Consider the following 20,018-nt stretch of genomic DNA (forward strand, 5'->3'; position numbering starts at 1 on the left):
AATGCTGTAGATCATCCACATTTCTTTTGTTTAATTACTATTATTGATCAATTAAATTAATAACAGCAAATAATTGATGACTGATTAATCAATACAGCTGTTCAGCCTTGAAATCAATTTGCAGGCGAACCCATAAGTTTAATTCACCATGGGTTCTCTCTGGATTTTCCTATGGGTTTTTATAATGGGGTTTTTGAACTTATGTGTAAAATAAGGTCTGTGGTAAGCATTACTTGATGATACGTGGATGTTTGTTCTACAACATAAATTACACAGTCATACCTCAAAAGTGAATTTTGAAGCCGCCGTGCGTTTAAAAACAAATTATGCAATTCAATATGGCTTCAAAAATTCACGTTTGAGGTATGACTATGTGTAATTTATGTTGTAGAACAAAACATCCACGTATCGTCAAGTAATGTTTACCACAGACCTTATTTTACACATAAGTTCAAAAACCCCATTATAAAATCTCATAGGAACCCTAACAACTCCCTGCCAACCTCTCTGCGCCCCCTTGTGTGAGAACCCATGTATTAAAGGATTCTCTCTGGAGCACCACCCACTCATTAAGATATAATTTACATGTTGTCTTTGAAAATAACATAATTAAAAACGGGTCGATGTAGTGACACTAGGGGTCACACTTGGGAGCCCCAAACACCTTTGATCTTTGAGAAAAGGCCAATGGGAATTGGCGAGTGGAATTTGCATGCCACTCCCCCGGACATGCGGGTATAAAAGGAGCTGGCTCGCAACCACTCATTCAAGTTTTGTTCTGAGGAGCCGAGACAAGGTCCCGGCCATTTCAGCGGGTAGTTCAGTGTTGTGGCAGGAGGGACACAGCATCTCATTCCCTCCATCAGGGAACGGAGGTTACGAAAGTAACCAAGACGTTCCCTATCTGTCACTAACTCGACATTGTGTTGATGTAGTGACACTAGGGGTCCCTGTATGAAACACCACAACTAGCTGAACTGTGTTACATGGACTGGTGGTGCGAGACAGGCAGGCCATTGCGTGCCTCATAGCCAGTGCACCTGGCCATTACATAACCCCCCCCCCCTCCCCCCAATGCTCCTACGAGCGTCATACGGTCCCCTGCACCTCAGGGACAAGTTAACTGCCCAAAAATGGGGACAGACTTCCCCAGCCGTGGCCTCTTCTCTTTTTCTTTCTCCCCAAAAAAGAATGGAAATCTTGTTCAGCTGGGGGCCATAAAGTGTCCGCATCGGGGAGGTGTCCCTTCCCAAGGGGAAGACACTGCGGAGACCACACCCTACCTGAAGGGGAGGTAATTGTGTGGAAATACGTCACATGGTCTCACTGAGCTTGTCGGCAGTGTCGCACATGGAGAAGTCCCCGTGGTAGGTCCTACCCAGAGGGGAGGAGCTCTACAACATGGCAACCGGTGGCAGAGGGAACTCTGCCCAAGGAAGACGCGGGTTTACCAACGGGGAAGCCATCTTGCGGAAGATACATCAAATGGGGTTACATACAGACAACCGGTGCATGTGGAGCACCTACCCCAGCACAGGGCCTATTAGCACACGTGCTGTGCCGGCATCGAGTTTCTCAGCCAACTCGCCTGCCACAGGGCTAAGGAGGAAGGAAATCCAGGGTCCACGACCTCGTGAACACGGCTGGGAGGTAAAAGCGCACATCTCCACCTCCAGGAGGGGAAAGGCGCTATGCGCAAGCGGTACACCCGGCAAAATGTCCCGCAAATTTACCTGTTCGTACCTGATAACATACGGGATGAAACCGGCTCAACCCGGAGATTGTAGAACCTCGCAAAGGTGTTGGGTGTTGCCCAGCCCGCTGCTCTGAAGATGTCTGCTAAAGAGGCACCATTGGTCAGAACCCAGGAGGCTGCCACACTCCTTGTAGAGTGTGCTCGAAGCCCCGAGGGGGCGGCACGTCCTGGTCATAATATGCCAAAGTGATGGCATCAAAGACCCAGTGGGTGATCCTCTGTTTGGAGACAGCGCTCCCTTTCCGCTGTCCTCCAAAGCAGACAAAGAGCTGCTCAGAGCGTCTAAAGCTCTGCGTGCAATCCACATAGATGGATAAAGCACGCACCGGACACAGCAATGACAAGGCTGGGTCTGCCTCCTCCTGGGGCAGCACTTGCAGGTTCACCACCTGATCCCTAAATGGGGTCACGGGAACCTTGGGCACATAGCCCGGTTGGGGGTCTCAGGACCACATGAGAGTATTCCGGACCTAACTCCAGGCACATGTCGCTGACAGAGAATGCCTTCAGGTTCCCTATCCTCTTGATGGATGTGAGCGCAGTCAGGAGGGCAGTCTTTAAAGAGGCCGCCTTTAGCTCAACTGACTCCAGGGAGTCAGTTGAGCTAAACTGGGGCTCCCCGCAGGACCACGGAGAGATCCCATGAGGGAATGAGGCGTGGTCTGGGAGGATTCAACCTCCTCACGCCTCTAAGGAACCTGATGATCAGGATGTACTTCCCTAAATACTTACCGTCAGCTGCATTGTGGTGTTCTGCCATAGCGGCCATGTACACCCTCAAGGTGGGGGGGACAGCCGCCCCACCAGCCTCTCCTGCAGGAAGAAAAGCACCAACCTGACCATGCAAGATGGTGCCCTGTCCCTGAGATAGGAGAACCCGCAGGGGAATACGCCAGGGAGGGGCTGTCACAAGGATTGTGAGGTCCGAGACCCAAGTCTGTGTGGGCCAGTAGGGTGTCACTAGGATGACCTGCTCCTCGTCCTCCCTGACCTTGCACAGGGTCTGTGCAAGAAGGCTCAATGGGGGGAACACATACTAGCGTGGCCACCTGGGCCAGCTGTGTGCCAGCGCATCTGTGCTGAGGGAAGCCTCGGTCAGGATGTACCAGAGCAGGCAGTGGGAGGATTCCCGGGAAGCGAACAGGCTTACCTGCACTTGACCAAATCGACTCCAAACCAGCTGGACCACCTGGGGGTGGAGTCTCCACTCTCCCATGAGCGTGACCTGTCGCGACAGTGCGTCTGCCGCATTCGCCCGGGATGTGAGTGGCTCGCAATGACTTGAGCCACTGCTGACTCCAGAGGAGGAGACGGCGGGCGAGTTGCGACATGCGAGCGCAAGCCGCCTTGCCGGTTACTGTATGCTACCATCACTGTGTTGTCCGTCTAGACCAACAAGTGCTTGCCCTGGATCAACGGCCGAAGCCTCTACAGGGCGAGCAACGCAGCCAGCAACTCGAGGCAGTTGACATGCCAACGCAGTCGCGGCCCTGTCCAGGAGCCCAAGGCTGCGTGCCTGTTGCACACGGTGCCCCAGCTATGCTAAGAGGCATCTGACGCACCTGGGGTACTTGCACTAAGGGGACTCCTGCCCGCAGGAATGCAAGGCCCGTAGAATGGCTGAACAGGTAGCGGCAGATCGGTGTGATGACCACGCAATGTGTGCCGTGGCGCCATGCCCATCTCATAACTTGAGTCTGACGCCAGTGCTGAAGTGGTCTCATATGCATTGACCCGAGGGGTGTTACTGCTGTCGAGGATGCCATATGCCCCAGGGGCCTCTGAAAATGCTTCAGTGGGACCGCTGTGCTCGCCTGAACATCTTCAGGCAGTTCAGCACTGACTGCGTGCGCTCGCTCGTGAGGCGCGTCATCATAGAGACTGAGTCTAACTCCAACCCAAGAAAAGAGATGCTCTGTACCGGGGAGAGCTGCTCTTTCCCCAGTTGACCTGAAGCCCCAACCGGCTGAGGTGCCTGAGCACCAGGTCCCTGTGCACACACAATAAGTCTCGAGAGTGAGCTAGAGCCAGCCAGTCATCGAGACAGTTAAGGATGCGGACTCCCACTTCCCTTAGCGGGGCAAGGGCTGCCTCTGCGACTTCCATGAAGATGTGAGGCAACAGTACGCATCATTCAGGTCTACCGTGTGAACCAATCCTGATGCTGGACGCTCGCTAAAATGTGTTTCAGCGTCAGCATCTTGAATGGGAGTCTGTGCAAGGCCTGGTTCAGAACTCGCAGGTCCGGGATTGGCCGCAACCCACCACCTTTCCATGGTACGATGAAGTAAGGGCTGTAGAACCCCTTCTTCATCTCGGCTGGAGGGACAGGCTCAACCTTGTCCTTCTGTAGAAGGGACGCGATCTCCGCAGGCAGGGCAGTGGCGTTCTCGCCCTGCATTTGAGGTAAAACGGACAATGCTGAGCCTGGGCGGGTGCCTGGCAAACTGAATTGCATAGACGAGTCGGACGGTCCCGGTCAGCCATCGCGACGGGTTGGGGGCACAAGCCACGCCCCCAAGCTCCGGGCGAGGGGGACCAAGTAGACAATCGTGTCAGGCATACCGGCGGGAGGGGCCTCGCAGTGGGGCAGAGCCGGAGGCACCACATTGAGGGGACGTGCTGAGTCTGGGGACATCGAAGCACTTACCTGGCTCTGGGTATCCACCATAGGACCCGTCATTGACAGGGGAGGAGGGAACCGTCCTCGTAATCCATCACAACCGCCCGGGCGGGTGTGTTGTGCCGCAGCTGGGTGCGCAGCTTCGTGCCTCCCATAAAAGTGAGGTGTCTGGCGATTGCAATAACGATGGCCGTAAATCCAACAGCTTTTGTAGAGGTGAATGGATTGGCGGAGGAATTCAGCTCGCTGAAATACAACCGCTCGGCTCCGAAGAGAAAATCTGAATGAGTGGTTGAGAGCCAGCTCCTTTTATATCCGTATGTCCGGGGGAGTGGCATGCAAATTCCACTCGCCAATTCCCACTGGCCTTTTCTCAAAGATCAGAGGTGTTTGGGGCTCCCAAGAGTGACCCCTAGTGTCACTACATCGACACAATGTCGAGTGAGTGACAGATAGGGAATGAAAAATTAAAGATAAAATAAAAAATTACATTAAAACTTAACTTTGTATTTGAATTTGGTCACTATTATTGTGTTAACATTAAGAAAATACTTCTTTTCACATTTGCCTTTTCATTTTAATATTAGCAGTCTTGCCTCAAGATTTCAATAAAAATGGAATATCAAATCATCGATTGCATTTTAGTTTTTAACTTGACAGGGACGATACATTGTCACTGTGAAAAACAAAATATATATTTGATCATTTAAATGTATTTTTACTTTTGGCACATATTTTGCAGACATTTTGTGGGAATGAATCAGGTGCTGTTATTTATTTAAAATTGGCAGATTATGAATTCCATATTATGTGTGTCTCATAGGCTGTGTTCCACTTCACTTTTATCATCACTTGCTAACTCCCCTAAGCACTTCTCCTCTGGAGAATCCCTGCCGCCATTTTGGAAGTCCATTCCACTTCATTAAGTGAGCGAGAGAAGTTTGTGTTGACAGACCCTCAACCCCTCGATTTTGACCGAGGGAGCGAGCCTACTCTGATGTACACTTCAGGCAGCTACATGGCTGCGTTCCATTTCAAATTTTTAGCCCCTTCCCTCGCAAACTTCACTCTGTCTCATGGACTCGGATGTACGTCACTGCTTATGTTGCGTGAGTGTCCACTACTGGCGGAAGACATGCAGTGAGTTTAACTGGAACACTCTTAACCCTTGATCACTTGGAGCATGTTGAAGGCTGATGTGAATTTGTGGAATTTAGTGATTTTTGCACCTGAGAAAACAAAGTTTTCGGAGATTGATTTCAGATGCTAATGTATAAATCTTGTGTTTAATTTGTTTTTTTCATTAGAATGAATTGTTAGAAAGGATTAATCAAGATTTACACAAACAGAAATGTTAACATAACAATGAACACATAGGCTATAACTGTGTGATAAACAGTTTAAGGTAGCTACAAGTATTATGCTGTTAAATCTCAATATAACTTTTCTAAACTGCTTAATTGACCTAACTTCACTTCCGTCAAACATTAGAGTTGTGTGGGGGTGGGGTTGATGTAGTGCAATCTGCTGTCATTTCACTATCGAGTTGCACTGTGGGATACGGAGCAAGTGTACATCAGAGTAGGCTCACTCCCTCGGTCAAAATCGAGGGGTTGAGGGTCTGTCAACACAAACTTCTCTCGCTCACTTAATGAAGGGAATGGACTTCCAAAATGGCGGCAGGGATTCCCCTGAGCTTCTTAATTCCGCCGAGAGGAAGAGCTTAGGGGAGTTAGCCAGTGGATGTTAATAGTGAAGTGGAACACAGCCCATATCCCACAATACAACTCGATAGTGATGTGACAGCAGATTGCACTTCACCAGCCACCAGTTTGCATACCCTGGCAGAAATTGTAAAATTTTGGCATTGATTTTGAAAATATGTCTTTTATTTATGGATAGTGATCATATGAAGCCATTTATTATCACATAGTTGTTTGGCTCCTTTTTAAATCATAATGATAACAGAAATCACCCAAATGGCACTGATCAAAAGTTTACATACCCTTGAATGTTTGGCCTTGTTACAGACACACAAGGTGACACACACAGGTTTAAATGGCTATTAAAATTTAATTTCCCACACCTGTGGCTTTTTAAAATTGCAATTAGTGTCTGTGTATAAATAGTCAAAGAGTTTGTTAGCTCTCACGTGGATGCACTGAGCAGGCTAGGTACTGAGCCATGGGGAGCGGAAAAGAACTGTCAAAAGACCTGCGTAACAAGGTAATGGAACTTTATAAAGATGGAAAAGGATATAAAAAGATATCCAAAGCCTTGAAAATGCCAGTCAGTACAGTTCAATCACTTATTAAGAAGTGGAAATCAGGGATCTCTTGATACCAAGCCAAGGTCAGGTAGACCAAGATAGATTTCAGCACAACTGCCAGAAGAATTGTTCGGGATACAAAGAAAAACCCACAGGTAACCTCAGGAGAAATACAGGCTGCTCTGGAAAAAGACGGTGTGGTTGTTTCAAGGAGCACAATACGACGATACTTGAACAAAAATGAGCTGCATGGTCGAGTTGCCAGAAAGAAGCCTTTACTGCGCCAATGCCACAAAAAAGCCCGGTTACAATATGCCCGACAACACCTTGACACGCCTCACAGCTTCTGGCACACTGTAATTTGGAGTGACAAGACCAAAATAGAGCTTTATGGTCACAACTATAAGCGCTATGTTTGGAGAGGGGTCAACAAGGCCTATAGTGAAAAGAATACCATCCCCACTGTGAAGCATGGTGGTGGCTCACTGATGTTTTGGGGGTGTGTGAGCTCTAAAGGCACGGGGAATCTTGTGAAAATTGATGGCAAGATGAATGCAGCATGTTATCAGAAAATACTGGCAGACAATTTGCATTCTTCTGCATGAAAGCTGCGCATGGAACGCTCTTGGACTTTCCAGCATGACAATGACCCTAAGCACAAGGGCAAGTTGACCCTCCAGTGGTTACAGCAGAAACAGGTGAAGGTTCTGGAGTGGCCATCACAGTCACCTGACCTTAATATCATCGAGCCACTCTGGGGAGATCTCAAACGTGCGGTTCATGCAAGATGACCAAAGACTTTGCATGACCTGGAGGCATTTTGCCAAGACAAATGGGCAGCTATACCACCTGCAAGAATTTGGGGCCTCATAGACAACTATTACAAACGACTACACACTGTCATTGATGCTAAAGGGGGTAATATACAGTATTAAAAACTAAGGGTATGCAGACTTTTGAACAGGGGTCATTTCATTTTTTTCTTTGTTGCCATGTTTTGTTTCATGATGATGCCACTGTAAAAGGGGGTAAAAAACCAAACTATTTGTTCCGATGTCAGATTCCAATAGAACGGCCCCTTGAAGGTCTCTGCGTTGTTCTGTCTTTTCTGAGCGCTGAAGCAATTATTGTTAATTTACACTTTACAAATTGATTCCGTTATTCGTTTTATCTGATTCCAATTTTATATTAATCTGACTCCAATTTAAATTGACCTCTAATTTAGATTACAGCTCTAATTAACTTCTGATCATTCTTTTAATTTGATCTTTTTAAGTTATTGATTACTCTGAATCATCTTAATTTGCATTTGTTTTTCGATCAATACTTGAATGTCGCTTAGAGTCTCACGCCGGCTGTTATTTCAATTACAAAGATCTCACGTCACAAGTGAGCCAGTTCAGTTCATAGTCAGAGGTTGTAGGTAACCTAAATATCATCTGATTTGGCTTCTCTCATAATCAGATGATACCATCGTTTAGACATGTACACACAACTTGCTGTGACGGACGATAAGCAGTGACTGAAGTCTTACATGGATTCTCCTATCATTAAGCTTAAGTAATGGTCTTATCCTGGTCTCATACTTGCGGAAAAAAACGTATCTTAACACAATCTACTGGTCACAAATAATTTTGAAAGTATTCAGAATAAATCAAATAATAACAATTTATTTGCCAGGTAGGATATAAAACATTGTTACAAGAAATCAGTAAACAAACATCCCTAAAAGTAAGATATAAGTCAGAGAAACATACTTGGCAATAGAACTACATACAGCGACAGTATGGGAGATCTGAAAAAAGACTCCTCGAGCTTCTTGCCAACTTTCCTTAAATACCCAGACAGAATAAACATTGTGTACCAAATGGTATTATCCTTTGAACAATGAGAATTTGGGGGAGAATGTGTTCTTGACTTCCTGGGGTTTAACCTTGTTAACATATAGGAGATCATTTAAACTGTAGGTCAAGGAGGGGGATAGACCTCCAGAATTATGTAGTATTTGGCAAAGACCATATAACTTTGTCACCATTAGTTTTACCAACATGGGAAAGAGACCATTATACCATTCACACAGAGACCTCTTAAATGATATCAAACACATACAGTTGCACTCTTTGTTTTCATGGTATTTGTTATATTTTTACATATAAATCTTGTGTCTTTGTATTGTTCCTGAGCTGTTGAAGGGGAGAAGGGGGAGAGAGAAGAGGGGGCAGCAAGGTGATTTGCAATTTATCACACTGCGGTGATATTCAGGTGAAGATTTCAGCTTTGTAAAACAATGCAAAGGCGATTTGCAATTTATCACATGTGGTGATATTCAGGTGAAGATTTCAGCTTTGTAAAACAATGCAAAGGCGATTTGCAATTTATCACATGTGGTGATATTCAGGTGTAGATTTCAGCTTTTGTGAGAGAGTTCTATGATGTTGATTCTCGCAGAGCTCTTTGACTTTTACCGGAAATGGCGCCTTTTGGGTGTAGACATCCTGGTGCCAGCCTTACACCATTCTGTTATAACCTCCAGTTGAATATGAATCCCATAAGAAATAAAAGAAATGTGTTTTGCCTGCTCACTCATGTTTTCTTTAAAAATGGTACATATATTACCAATTCTCCAAGGGTATGCAAACTTTTGAGCACAACTGTAAGCAATTTAGAAAAGTTATATTGAGATTTAACAGCATAATACTTGTAGCTACCTTAAACTGTTTATCACACAGTTATAGCCTGTGTTCATTGTTATGTTAACATTTCCATTTGTGTAAATCTTGATTAATCCTTTCTAACAATTCATTCTAATGAAAAAATAAAAATAAAATTAAACACGAGATTTATACAAAAGCATCTGAAATCAATCTTCGAAAACATTGTTTTTTCAAGTGCAAAAATCACAAAATTCCACAAATTGACATCAGCCTTCAACATGCTACAAGTGATCAAGGTTTGATTTTTTTATTTATTTTTTTATTATTATGCTTTGAACAACAACACTACTACAATACAACATACATTTTTGTGCCAGGGGAGCAAGACAAAAAAAAAAAAAAAGGTACATACATTCACAGACACTTGACCTTTGATTTATACAAAGATTTTGAAGACAGAGCACAGGTGAACAGTTTTTAAAGCTTTTCAATTAGTACTATTTTGAATAGTAGAAATATAATTCTCAATTTCTTTAAAAACTACTAAAAAAGGGGCTTTTTGTTAGAAAACTTATATTTATGAATGTGAAATTTGACTAATAATATAAACAGATTAATTAAACAAGCTTCACTATTAACACTGTTGTCATACTTTAAATAATCAAAAATTACATTTTCAAAATGCAAATCAAAATGAACGAGTATCTTTTCATTAATAAACGCAGACACATCTTTCCATAACTTTTTCACATAACTACAATGCCAGAAAATGTGGGGCACTGTTTCCAATTGCAAAGAGCAAAAAGAACAGTTAACATCAATGTCTTTCTTAAACTTACAAAGAAAATGTTTAACAGGGTAGAATTTGTGTATTATCCTAAAATAAATGTATTTTACCTTATTTGTAACAAATAACTGATGAGGCAATAACCAAACACTTTCCCAATGAAGGTCATTAACAAATTTGACCCAATAAGCAGTAGTGTAAGACTTGGTGGCAACCTCCTTTAAAAACAAAGAAAGAATAGATTTGTTGTTGCTTTTGTATTGTAAAAAGCCAATTTTACCACATACTGTGTCAGTTGGGTTAATTATGGGCATATCAGCCAGCTTCATTACTTCTCTACATAAAGAAATTACCCCAGAATTAATGGCAGAAAATACAAGAGAGAATTCCCTGGGAGTCACAGGCAGATTAAAGTGTAAAAGAAATTCGTCATAAGTCATAAGGTATCCCTGAGAGTTAAACAACTGACGGACTAAAACTATACCTCTATCAAACCAGCTTTGATAGAGGTAAATACTTTTGTGCTTATACAAAATACAACGGTTATTCCAAATAAAATAATGCTGCAGAGAAATTTGTGCTTGTAGATCAGCTTCCAAGCCAATAATGCTTGTTCATGAAAGGCAGATAATTTCACTGGCAACTTATAATCACACATTAATAAAAAAAAAAAGGCCCCCAAGTTGGTCAGAAATAAAATTTGGAATAAAATTCCACAAAGAAAGTTTATTCAAACAGAATTTTAGCCAATTAATTGTGAAGGTATTATTTAAAGTAGAAAAATCTAGAAAATCAAGGCTGCCTTTTTTAAGCTAATTTATTATTATTATTATTATTATTATTATTATTATTATTATTATTATTATTATTTTTATTTTTATTATTGAACAATGTCATATACAAACAACATGGCAACATTATACATCATTGCAATATAATCAGGTGCATAAGAGCATTACAAAATAAATAAAACATTTAAATAAATAAAACAAACAAAAAAGCTAGGGTTTGTTTTTCAAATATTATATCAAAAAGTTTTCTCGCATTTGTACTTTTCATCAACATAAGGGCATTTGTGTAAGAAAGAAACATATTGTGAAATACAGAAATATGGCATAGTCGTATAAATTCACTGGAGGGATAAACATCGTTTAAAATTTTGAAATTAATTTCCTTAGCTTTGGGAGTTAATGGGAATTTTACATTTTAAGCGAATTTATAACAACAGATTTAAAGAGCGGCGTGCTGTCATAGCAACCATGTTACGTTCCGTTTCCGTTTGTCCTACGAAGACCATCTCGTTAAAACGAGACTTGTTTTAAGGAGGACGCTCGGTATACTGCAGCCTTCAAAGGACGCTTCCTACCTAGCATGCAACTTTCCAAACGAGTCACAGCAGCTGTGTCTCATTTGGAAGGCTGCGTCCTCCGGAGATCACATTTGTCGGCCGTATACGTCATCGAGGCTGTCTCGTTTCATAAAAGCGAGTAGGACACTTCGAATGCAGCCTTCGAATGCGACCTTCTTTCACGGGAATTCGGAGGATACATGAGGTGTCTCCTTCGTGGGCACTAATAACCCACAACCCACAATTCTTTGCTTCAACGGAAATGTCTAAAAAAAATAACGCCAATTTGCCCGTAAATATGATTTTCAAACGCAAGGAATGTTAATTCCCAAGTTGAAGTACCTCAGTAGATAGGTGCAGAATATATAATATGTATAATTATATTAATATATAATTAAAATAAAGTATTAGACTAAAACTACAACTGTTAAATTTATTTTATTTTCTGTCTACATTATTATAACTCTCCTAAATTTTACATTCCCTTCCAGAGGGACTCCCTTCTCACTCAAACGCTCGCACTTGTTAAAGAGTGGCGTGCTGTCATAGCAACCATGTTGTTCAGTTTCCGTTTGTCCTACGAAGGCCACCTCGTTTAGACGAGATTTGTTTAAAGGAGGACACTCGGTATACTGCAGCCTTCAAAGGACGCGTCCTGCTTAGCATACAGCCTGCCAAACGGGACACAGTCAGAGTGAAGTTTGCGAGGGAAGGGGATACAAATTTGAAACGGAAAGCAGCCATAGAAATAAAATAGGCGGGTAAAATGACAAATAACTCAACAGAGTAGTGCCGCAATGGGCGGGGATTAGCCCGGATGTTGTCTCTGACTGGTTAGGTTCGATGGATCTAAATAAAACGTATTTGTTTTATTCTCTTTACTGTGTATTTTTAATCGAACGTCTGTTAAAGTTTGTCAGCGTTATTATTCATGTGTAAATTGTTGTCCAGACCTCTGCTTAACATAGCACACAGACGGTGCTGTGACTGTGTCTTTTCACAGCGCTGTTGAGCATAGACCAATCACAGTCGTTTGCGATTACTAGAACATATTTTTTTATATATATAAATAATTGTAGAGAGATTGCTTTCGAAATTGTCACAAAAAGGAAGATGTGCACTTTAAATTTCGAGAAATAACCTCAGTTGTGTGACGTAAATAAAAAAAATCGAGTTTTTGAAAAATTATAAACTCTGTACGTGTGTTTTTTTTTTTCTCAGGCGGAAACACACGAGCTGTTGTGGAGCTGTTAGCAGCTTTAGCATCATATTACAATCATAATTCAGCGACATACCAACACATGTTTGACTGATATATTTACGATATTCATACTAAAGCTCATACTCGACGAGTCGGGCTTAATGTTTGTCATTTAACTTACTGAAGTAAACTTAAGACAGAGATTCGTGACTGGCAGCCCGAGCTAACAGCTAAACAAGCTCAATGTGCTAAAAACAACTTAAACTCTTTATTATTTTTACATTATACTTTCATTGATTGTAAGTTTGCGAGTGTCTTTTTTAAAGCCCTATAAATGAGCAGCATTAACTGATCAGTTATCTGCTTTAAATCCGAATGTTTGTGATAAAATGGATCTTTTAATTCATCAGTTCATCAATAAAATGAACAACAACATAAGCAGACTGCATTATAACTCATATGAGGGTAAGTAACTGCATTCACAGATCTTAATATTAACACTAAATATTGAATATTCAACATTGCTCATGACATGAAACTAAAACATTTACAGTTGTGTTCATTGATGTGGCATGTAAATACTATACATAAATCCACATACGGTATTGGGGATATGATTATATTACGTTTTTCAAAATTGCTAAAACATTTTATTTCCAGATTTAAATTACATTTGCAATCCCATATTTTCAATGTGGTCTCATGTTGAACCCCACTGTGTATCAAAGTGCCAGATTTGTAATAAAATTTTGTCTTATGAACAACATTAAAGCTTTTAATCCTTTACTATTCAAGTCTGACCACATAGTTGAACATGAAAAGACTACATTTACATTTTTGCATTTGGCAGATGCTTTTATCCAAAGTGACTTACAGTGCCCTTATTACAGGGACAATCCCCTGGAGCAACCTGGAGTTAAGTGCCTTGCTACTATTAGGGAGGGAGTGGTATCCATCCTAAAGACTAAACTATTCTGATGTCTTAGATGTTTTGATTGATTTCACTCATTAGTGTCTTATACAGGTGCATCTCAATAAATTAGAATGTCATGGAAAAGTTCATTTATTTCAGTAATTCAACTCAAATTGTGAAACTTGTGTATTAAATAAATTCAATGCACACAGACTGAAGTAGTTTAAGTCTTTGGTTCTTTTAATTGTGATGATATTGGCTCACATTTAACAAAAACCCACCAATTCACTATCTCAAAAAATTAGAATATGGTGACATGCCAATCAGCTAATCAACTCAAAACACCTGCAAAGGTTTCCTGAGCCTTCAAAATGGTCTCTCAGTTTGGTTCACTTGGCTACACAATCATGGGGAAGACTGCTGATCTGACAGTTGTCCAGAAGACAATCATTGACACCCTTCACAAGGAGGGTAAGCCACAAACATTCATTGCCAAAGAAGCTGGCTGTTCACAGAGTGCTGTATCCAAGCATGTTAACAGAAAGTTGAGTGGAAGGAAAAAGTGTGGAAGAAAAAGATGCACAACCAACTAAGAGAACCGCAGCCTTATGATTGTCAAGCAAAATCAATTCAAGAATTTGGGTGAACTTCACAAGGAATGGACTGAGGCTGGGGTCAAGGCATCAAGAGCCACCACACACAGACGTGTCAAGGAATTTGGCTATAGTTGTCATATTCCTCTTGTTAAGCCACTCCTGAACCACAGACAACGTCAGAGGCGTCTTACCTGGGCTAAGGAGAAGAAGAACTGGACTGTTGCCCAGTGTTCCAAAGTCCTCTTTTCAGATGAGAGCAAGTTTTGTATTTCATTTAGAAACCAAGGTCCTAGAGTCTGGAGGAAGGGTGGAGAAGCTCATAGCCCAAGTTGCTTGAAGTCCAGTGTTAAGTTTCCACAGTCTGTGATGATTTGGGGTGCAATGTCATCTGCTGGTGTTGGTCCATTGTGTTTTTTGAAAACCAAAGTCACTGCACCCGTTTACCAAGAAATTTTGGAGCACTTCATGCTTCCTTCTGCTGACCAGCTTTTTAAAGATGCTGATTTCATTTTCCAGCAGGATTTGGCACTTGCCCACACTGCCAAAAGCACCAAAAGTTGGTTAAATGACCATGGTGTTGGTGTGCTTGACTGGCCAGCAAACTCACCAGACCTGAACCCCATAGAGAATCTATGGGGTACTGTCAAGAGGAAAATGAGAAACAAGAGACCAAAAAATGCAGATGAGCTGAAGGCCACTGTCAAAGAAACCTGGGCTTCCATACCACCTCAGCAGTGCCACAAGCTGATCACCTCCATGCCATGCCGAATTGAGGCAGTAATTAAAGCAAAAGGAGCCCCTACCAAGTATTGAGTACATATACAGTAAATGAACATACTTTCCAGAAGGCCAGCAATCACTAAAAATGTTTTTTTTATTGGTCTTATGATGTATTCAAATTTTTTGAGATAGTGAATTGGTGGGTTTTTGTTAAATGTGAGCCAAAATCATCACAATTAAAAGAGCCAAAGACTTAAACTACTTCAGTCTGTGTGCATTGAATTTATTTAATACACGAGTTTCACAATTTGAGTTGAATTACTGAAATAAATGAACTTTTCCACGACATTCTAATTTATTGAGATGCACCTGTATATACTGTATATGACGAGAATGACTGTCATTGATTGTTAAACTTTATGAACAGATGATTCAGGGACATCCAGGGTTCATGTGCTGGACTCAGGACCTCCACCTGTGAGCCCAACCAAGAGAAAACACCACGATGACCACGACTCGGATGAAGAACACATGAACAAAATGAGCCGCTTACTGGCGTCACATCTGTACGTTATTTGCAATCTCCTTTTGTGTTCCATGAAAGAAAGAAAATCATGCATGTTTTGAACATCTTGAGAGTGAATGATGAATCATAACATCATTCCTTTATGACAAGAAAAGATGAGCTGAATTGCCTGTTATTGTTTTTGACATACTTTTGTGATTCATGTGATTTGTGATTGTCAGGAGAAATCCTAATGGTGACACTGTGATTCAGGAATCATGGAATCGCAGTTCATTTGAACACACATCTCTCAGTGGTCTTCATAATCATCATGTGTTTGCGCCATTCCCCATATTTGCAATGGAGCAGCCACTTGCATTGACCAAACAAAGCTCAGATTTGACCAGAAGTACTCGACTCTCACCTGGACCCAACACACAGCTCCAGCAGGTAAGACTTCTCTCTGAAATACAAACAGAACTACAAAAGCAATGGCTGCAGTGTTACATGATGTGTGCCTATGCATTATGCAGAATTTGTCTTATTTCTGTATCAATATGAATCAATAATGTGCTCTGTGTTTATATCAGAATCGTCCTTCTGTGATCACGTGTGCTCCTGCGAGCAGCCGCACATGCAGTCTGTCCAGCTGTCACATGTCTCCTAACAGCTGCATCTCTGGATCCACCAACAAGACCAATGGTAGTTTATCTAGAACACCTTTAAACCATCAGATAGTAAATCACTAACAGTAAGACTGAAATGACTGTTAACAGAATGATTTGGTAGTTTCCACCCTCAGAGCTAGCAGGGCAGCAGTCTCAGGATGAAAGTCACGTGCTATTTTCTAATTATTATTTTATTAGATTGTAATCTGATTTTTTTTTTTTTGCATGATTGCATGCTTTGTTTATCATCATCATCATCATCATCTCTTTTATTTATATCTTTTATTAATTAGTATTTAATTCACCAAACATTAACCTCCTGAGACCCAAGCATGACTGCTGTGTGCATTTTCCATTTCCATTTTTTATTTGTGACTAGCACCTAATAAACAAGCAAAAATATTAAAATAAAAACAATTTGAAGAGCATATAGTTTTCCTAAAAATTTACGGCAACATATGTGGACAGTGAAGTTGTGAAATTTTTAATAATACCAAGCTATAGAAAGTCAGATTGTTTTTATAAACATTTTTACATTTTCAGGAGCGTTGGTTATTCATTTATTTTTTTTGAGACATTACTGACACTACATCAGAAATTAGCATAATTTATTCTGATTCAAAGTAATGGCCAGCATCATCCAATCACTGCCAACCATGTTAAAATAAAATGATACATTGTTCTGTGTCTGTCAAACATGTTGAGTGATCCAAACATCATCTGCAGCCTGAAACTGAACTTTTGGTTGGATTTTAGGATTGAATGCTGCATAGTGAGCTATAGGATGCTCCCTTGCTACCTACTTAGTGAATGACTTGACTTCCAGTATGGTGTCTGTCTGCACTGGTCTCAGAACAGTTAGAAATGCACCTTATTTTCATCCTAACTCCATATAAAGCGCAGTAAATATAGGATTTCTAAGGAAAAAATGTGCTAAAATACACATTAGTATACATTGTGTTGAGCAGCGCATCAAATTTAAAAAATGGCACATCGGATGAAACTAGAGATTCTAATCTTTTGATTCAAACAGGTTTCAATTAAAAAACGTAATTAGGTTTTTTACCAGATGTAGTTTTGTTGACGTTTCTCACAAAGACGAACTCTGCTGTGGTTGGCGCCATGTTGTTTTATCACAATGCACCAAATGTTTAACCCTTTACTGACAGCACAGTTTCTCCTGAACTGATTATGTGTTGCGTATAGCGAAGCCAAAATACAACGCATGTGTATGCGGGGTCGCATGAGATTAATATTTAAAAGCTGTCTCTGGACGGGTTGTACCTACAGATATAGCATAAATTTAAGAGGCGAGGCTCGTGATATGGCTGATATGAGGTTAACTGAAGACCCTTAATTTTTTTAATTACTTTTCTAAGTCTTGTTGAAACCAGTGCAAGTAAATTGCTTTAGTAGACATACACAAGCCTGATTTTTTTCAACATTTTCTGTGCCGTTTGTGGTGAAAATACTAGACTCCTATTATGAAAGTAGACAATCATATTTATATTTTCACTTTTATTTAAACACTGTTTATTCAGATTTCTTTGAATATATTTATAACACAAGTATAAAGAGGAATATCTAATTAACACGCAATGGTTCAGACTGGAGATTCGTGAATCTTTTGAATAACTAGGAGGACTAGGAGTGCAGCTTAAAAAAAAAATTAAGGATCAATTAATTTTGTAGTGTCACTCCTAGTCCTAAATGTGGGGTGTTCTGAGTTTTTTTTTTTTTATTTTTTTTTTTTTAGTTTTGGGGGCACAGATTCCACGTGGGCCTGCTTTCATTGTATAATCAAGCAGTGTTTCACAAGTGAAATGTGTCAATGCTTTGTGTTCTCCAGCAAACACTGTGTGTGACCCTGTGATCGAGGAGCACTTCCGCCGCAGTCTAGGGGACATCTATAAAGAGCCAGAGCCCAGCTCTAACTCAGTGTCCATCACAGGCTCTGTGGATGACCACTTCACTAAAGCGCTGGGCGACACCTGGTTACAGATCAAAGCCAGAGGCCACGGCCCTACAACCCCACAGCCCAAATCATCCTGAGGGCTGATGTTAAAACCTGTCTAAACACCTTAAGATGACCCATGATGATGGCAACAACTTGAAAACAGTTGGGCCTTTAAGAAGGACCCATGAGTTTAGTTTGAATGACATCAGAGCAGTGTTATGTGGAGTATATATGGTGAGACTACATAAGCCTTTAGGTTTTACAGATCAAAGTGAGACTATTATCATGTTGCTTCACCCTGTTTGATTTGTTTCATGTTTGATTTGTGATAGTTATAATCTGCTAGACAGGTTGAAAATAATTTCCTCCTGCATTTATGAATCCATCAAGTGCTTTTAACCAACAATGTCCAAAGATTGATCTAATAATTCACCAGCTCACATTTGTTGGGTCATCATTCAAAGAAATGTGCGGTTTATATTTCACACCACAATCACATAAAAGATATGATATATATTTCACATAAAATATATGAAGCCTATATTTATGACCATAAAGTTTTTTTTGTTTTTTTTTCCCGCATTTGCTCTATGAAAATTAAGCATGTTTTACCAGCCATCTCATTAAATGCTAAAAAAAAAAATAGGCTTTATAATTTTTCATAATTTATTTCTTTTGATATCTTTTGGTATTGGGGTGAAATATGACCCGTGCGTGCTTTTAACGTATTTCACGACATTCACCACTTTTTCTTTCTTTAATGCATGATGTTAAAACTTTAATAGCTGGTATCTATTGTAGACTTTATTTACACTCTTTACTCAGATTATCTTTATTTTTGTCAAGTAACCGACTGCTGGGACAGTGAACTCGTTATATTTTTATAACACGATAAGTCTAAGCAGCTGGCTTGTAGGTGACTGAGTGATATGAACACCTGCTGATAGATTATCCATATATCAATGCCAATGAAGACGTTTAATGTAACTGCACTGACCTGAGCGTGAAGTGTGTACACTGCCTCTTTACATGACTCTTGACGAGTCATTCGTTTGTTGGCTTATTTGGTCACTATATATATAGATCTTTTTTCATACAAAATTAATTTCATCTAAGTAGATTTTGAACCCATTTAATGCGATCAGTACAGGCAACAGATCGCTCTGTTCGAGTTACCTGTCCTATGCATTCATTTCGTTACAATATCAAATATACTTTTCTGTTTTTATAGCTCTGAAACAGTCGTGTGCTGCAGCATATGGACTGCTTTATAATGTAAATGCTGTCATATGTGTTTTAGTTTTGTGACTGATTCTATTTCTGCTGTTTACTAACAGTCACTCATCTTTTGTATTTTTCTTTTTGCCTTTGAGATGCAATGGCGCTTTTATGTTTTCCTTTGGAATATTAATGACCATCATTGCGCCGTGCGTGATGAATACGCAGTTTTAGTTACTCGTATTACTATTTAACTGTCATTAACCATTGTGCATGCTAATCTATTTCTCCTTTGTAGTGTATGTGTCAGATGTTGATTTAATACTGATACATTAATACGATCATGTTTGAAGCCGTCTGAGATTGCTACACTGACCAAATTAATGTTGATACGTGTGGCTGTGCCTTCCAATGCTACATTTATAGAGGAAAATCTCCTTTGAATGTGAGATTAGTTTGTAACTGTTTTTCTTTGTCTTATTTCTTAAAAATACCACTTTTATATTTTTTACATTAAATAAAACCACCTCACAGCAAAGAATCATTTTTCTGCATCTTGGTGGAAACATTTCCCCACAGTCTTATTCGTCACCATTTAGATTTTGCACAAATAACCTGTGTTAGAAATGATTTATTTCTCTATTTTATTTTAAGATTTGGTTTTCATACAATACTTTGCACTTTTGAGAGATTCATATTTATTGAAATTACACGTAAGAATTAGTTATATTTAGTCATTTACTTTCAGAACCATTTCAACTTTTTAATTATGTTGCAACACTTCATACGACACAATTTAGCAT

General features: G+C 40.6%; 1 protein-coding gene across 1 annotated transcript; it reads left to right on the forward strand.

Annotated features, from left to right (window-relative positions):
• Nucleotides 1-12,257: 12,257 nt before the first annotated feature.
• vgll4a (vestigial-like family member 4a) lies at nt 12,258-19,750 on the forward strand. The gene is made up of 5 exons (XM_051661258.1): nt 12,258-13,103; nt 15,295-15,433; nt 15,615-15,822; nt 15,963-16,074; nt 17,890-19,750. The coding sequence occupies exons 1-5, from the start codon at nt 13,028-13,030 to the stop codon at nt 18,090-18,092; spliced, it is 738 nt and encodes a 245-aa protein (XP_051517218.1). The 5' UTR covers nt 12,258-13,027; the 3' UTR covers nt 18,093-19,750.
• Nucleotides 19,751-20,018: the final 268 nt, after the last annotated feature.

Source organism: Myxocyprinus asiaticus, chromosome 29 (genome assembly GCF_019703515.2).
Source record: "Myxocyprinus asiaticus isolate MX2 ecotype Aquarium Trade chromosome 29, UBuf_Myxa_2, whole genome shotgun sequence".
NCBI classification, from domain to species: domain Eukaryota; kingdom Metazoa; phylum Chordata; class Actinopteri; order Cypriniformes; family Catostomidae; genus Myxocyprinus; species Myxocyprinus asiaticus.

Excerpts from the sequence above, each read along its gene's own strand:
- vgll4a (XM_051661258.1), top strand. The coding sequence starts at position 13,028 with ATGGATCTTTTAATTCATCAGTTCATCAATAAAATGAACAACAACATA. Across the intron at positions 15,434-15,614 it reads CGCTTACTGGCGTCACATCT|GAGAAATCCTAATGGTGACA; the intron begins GTACGTTATTTG and ends TGTGATTGTCAG. Across the intron at positions 15,823-15,962 it reads CCAACACACAGCTCCAGCAG|AATCGTCCTTCTGTGATCAC; the intron begins GTAAGACTTCTC and ends TGTTTATATCAG.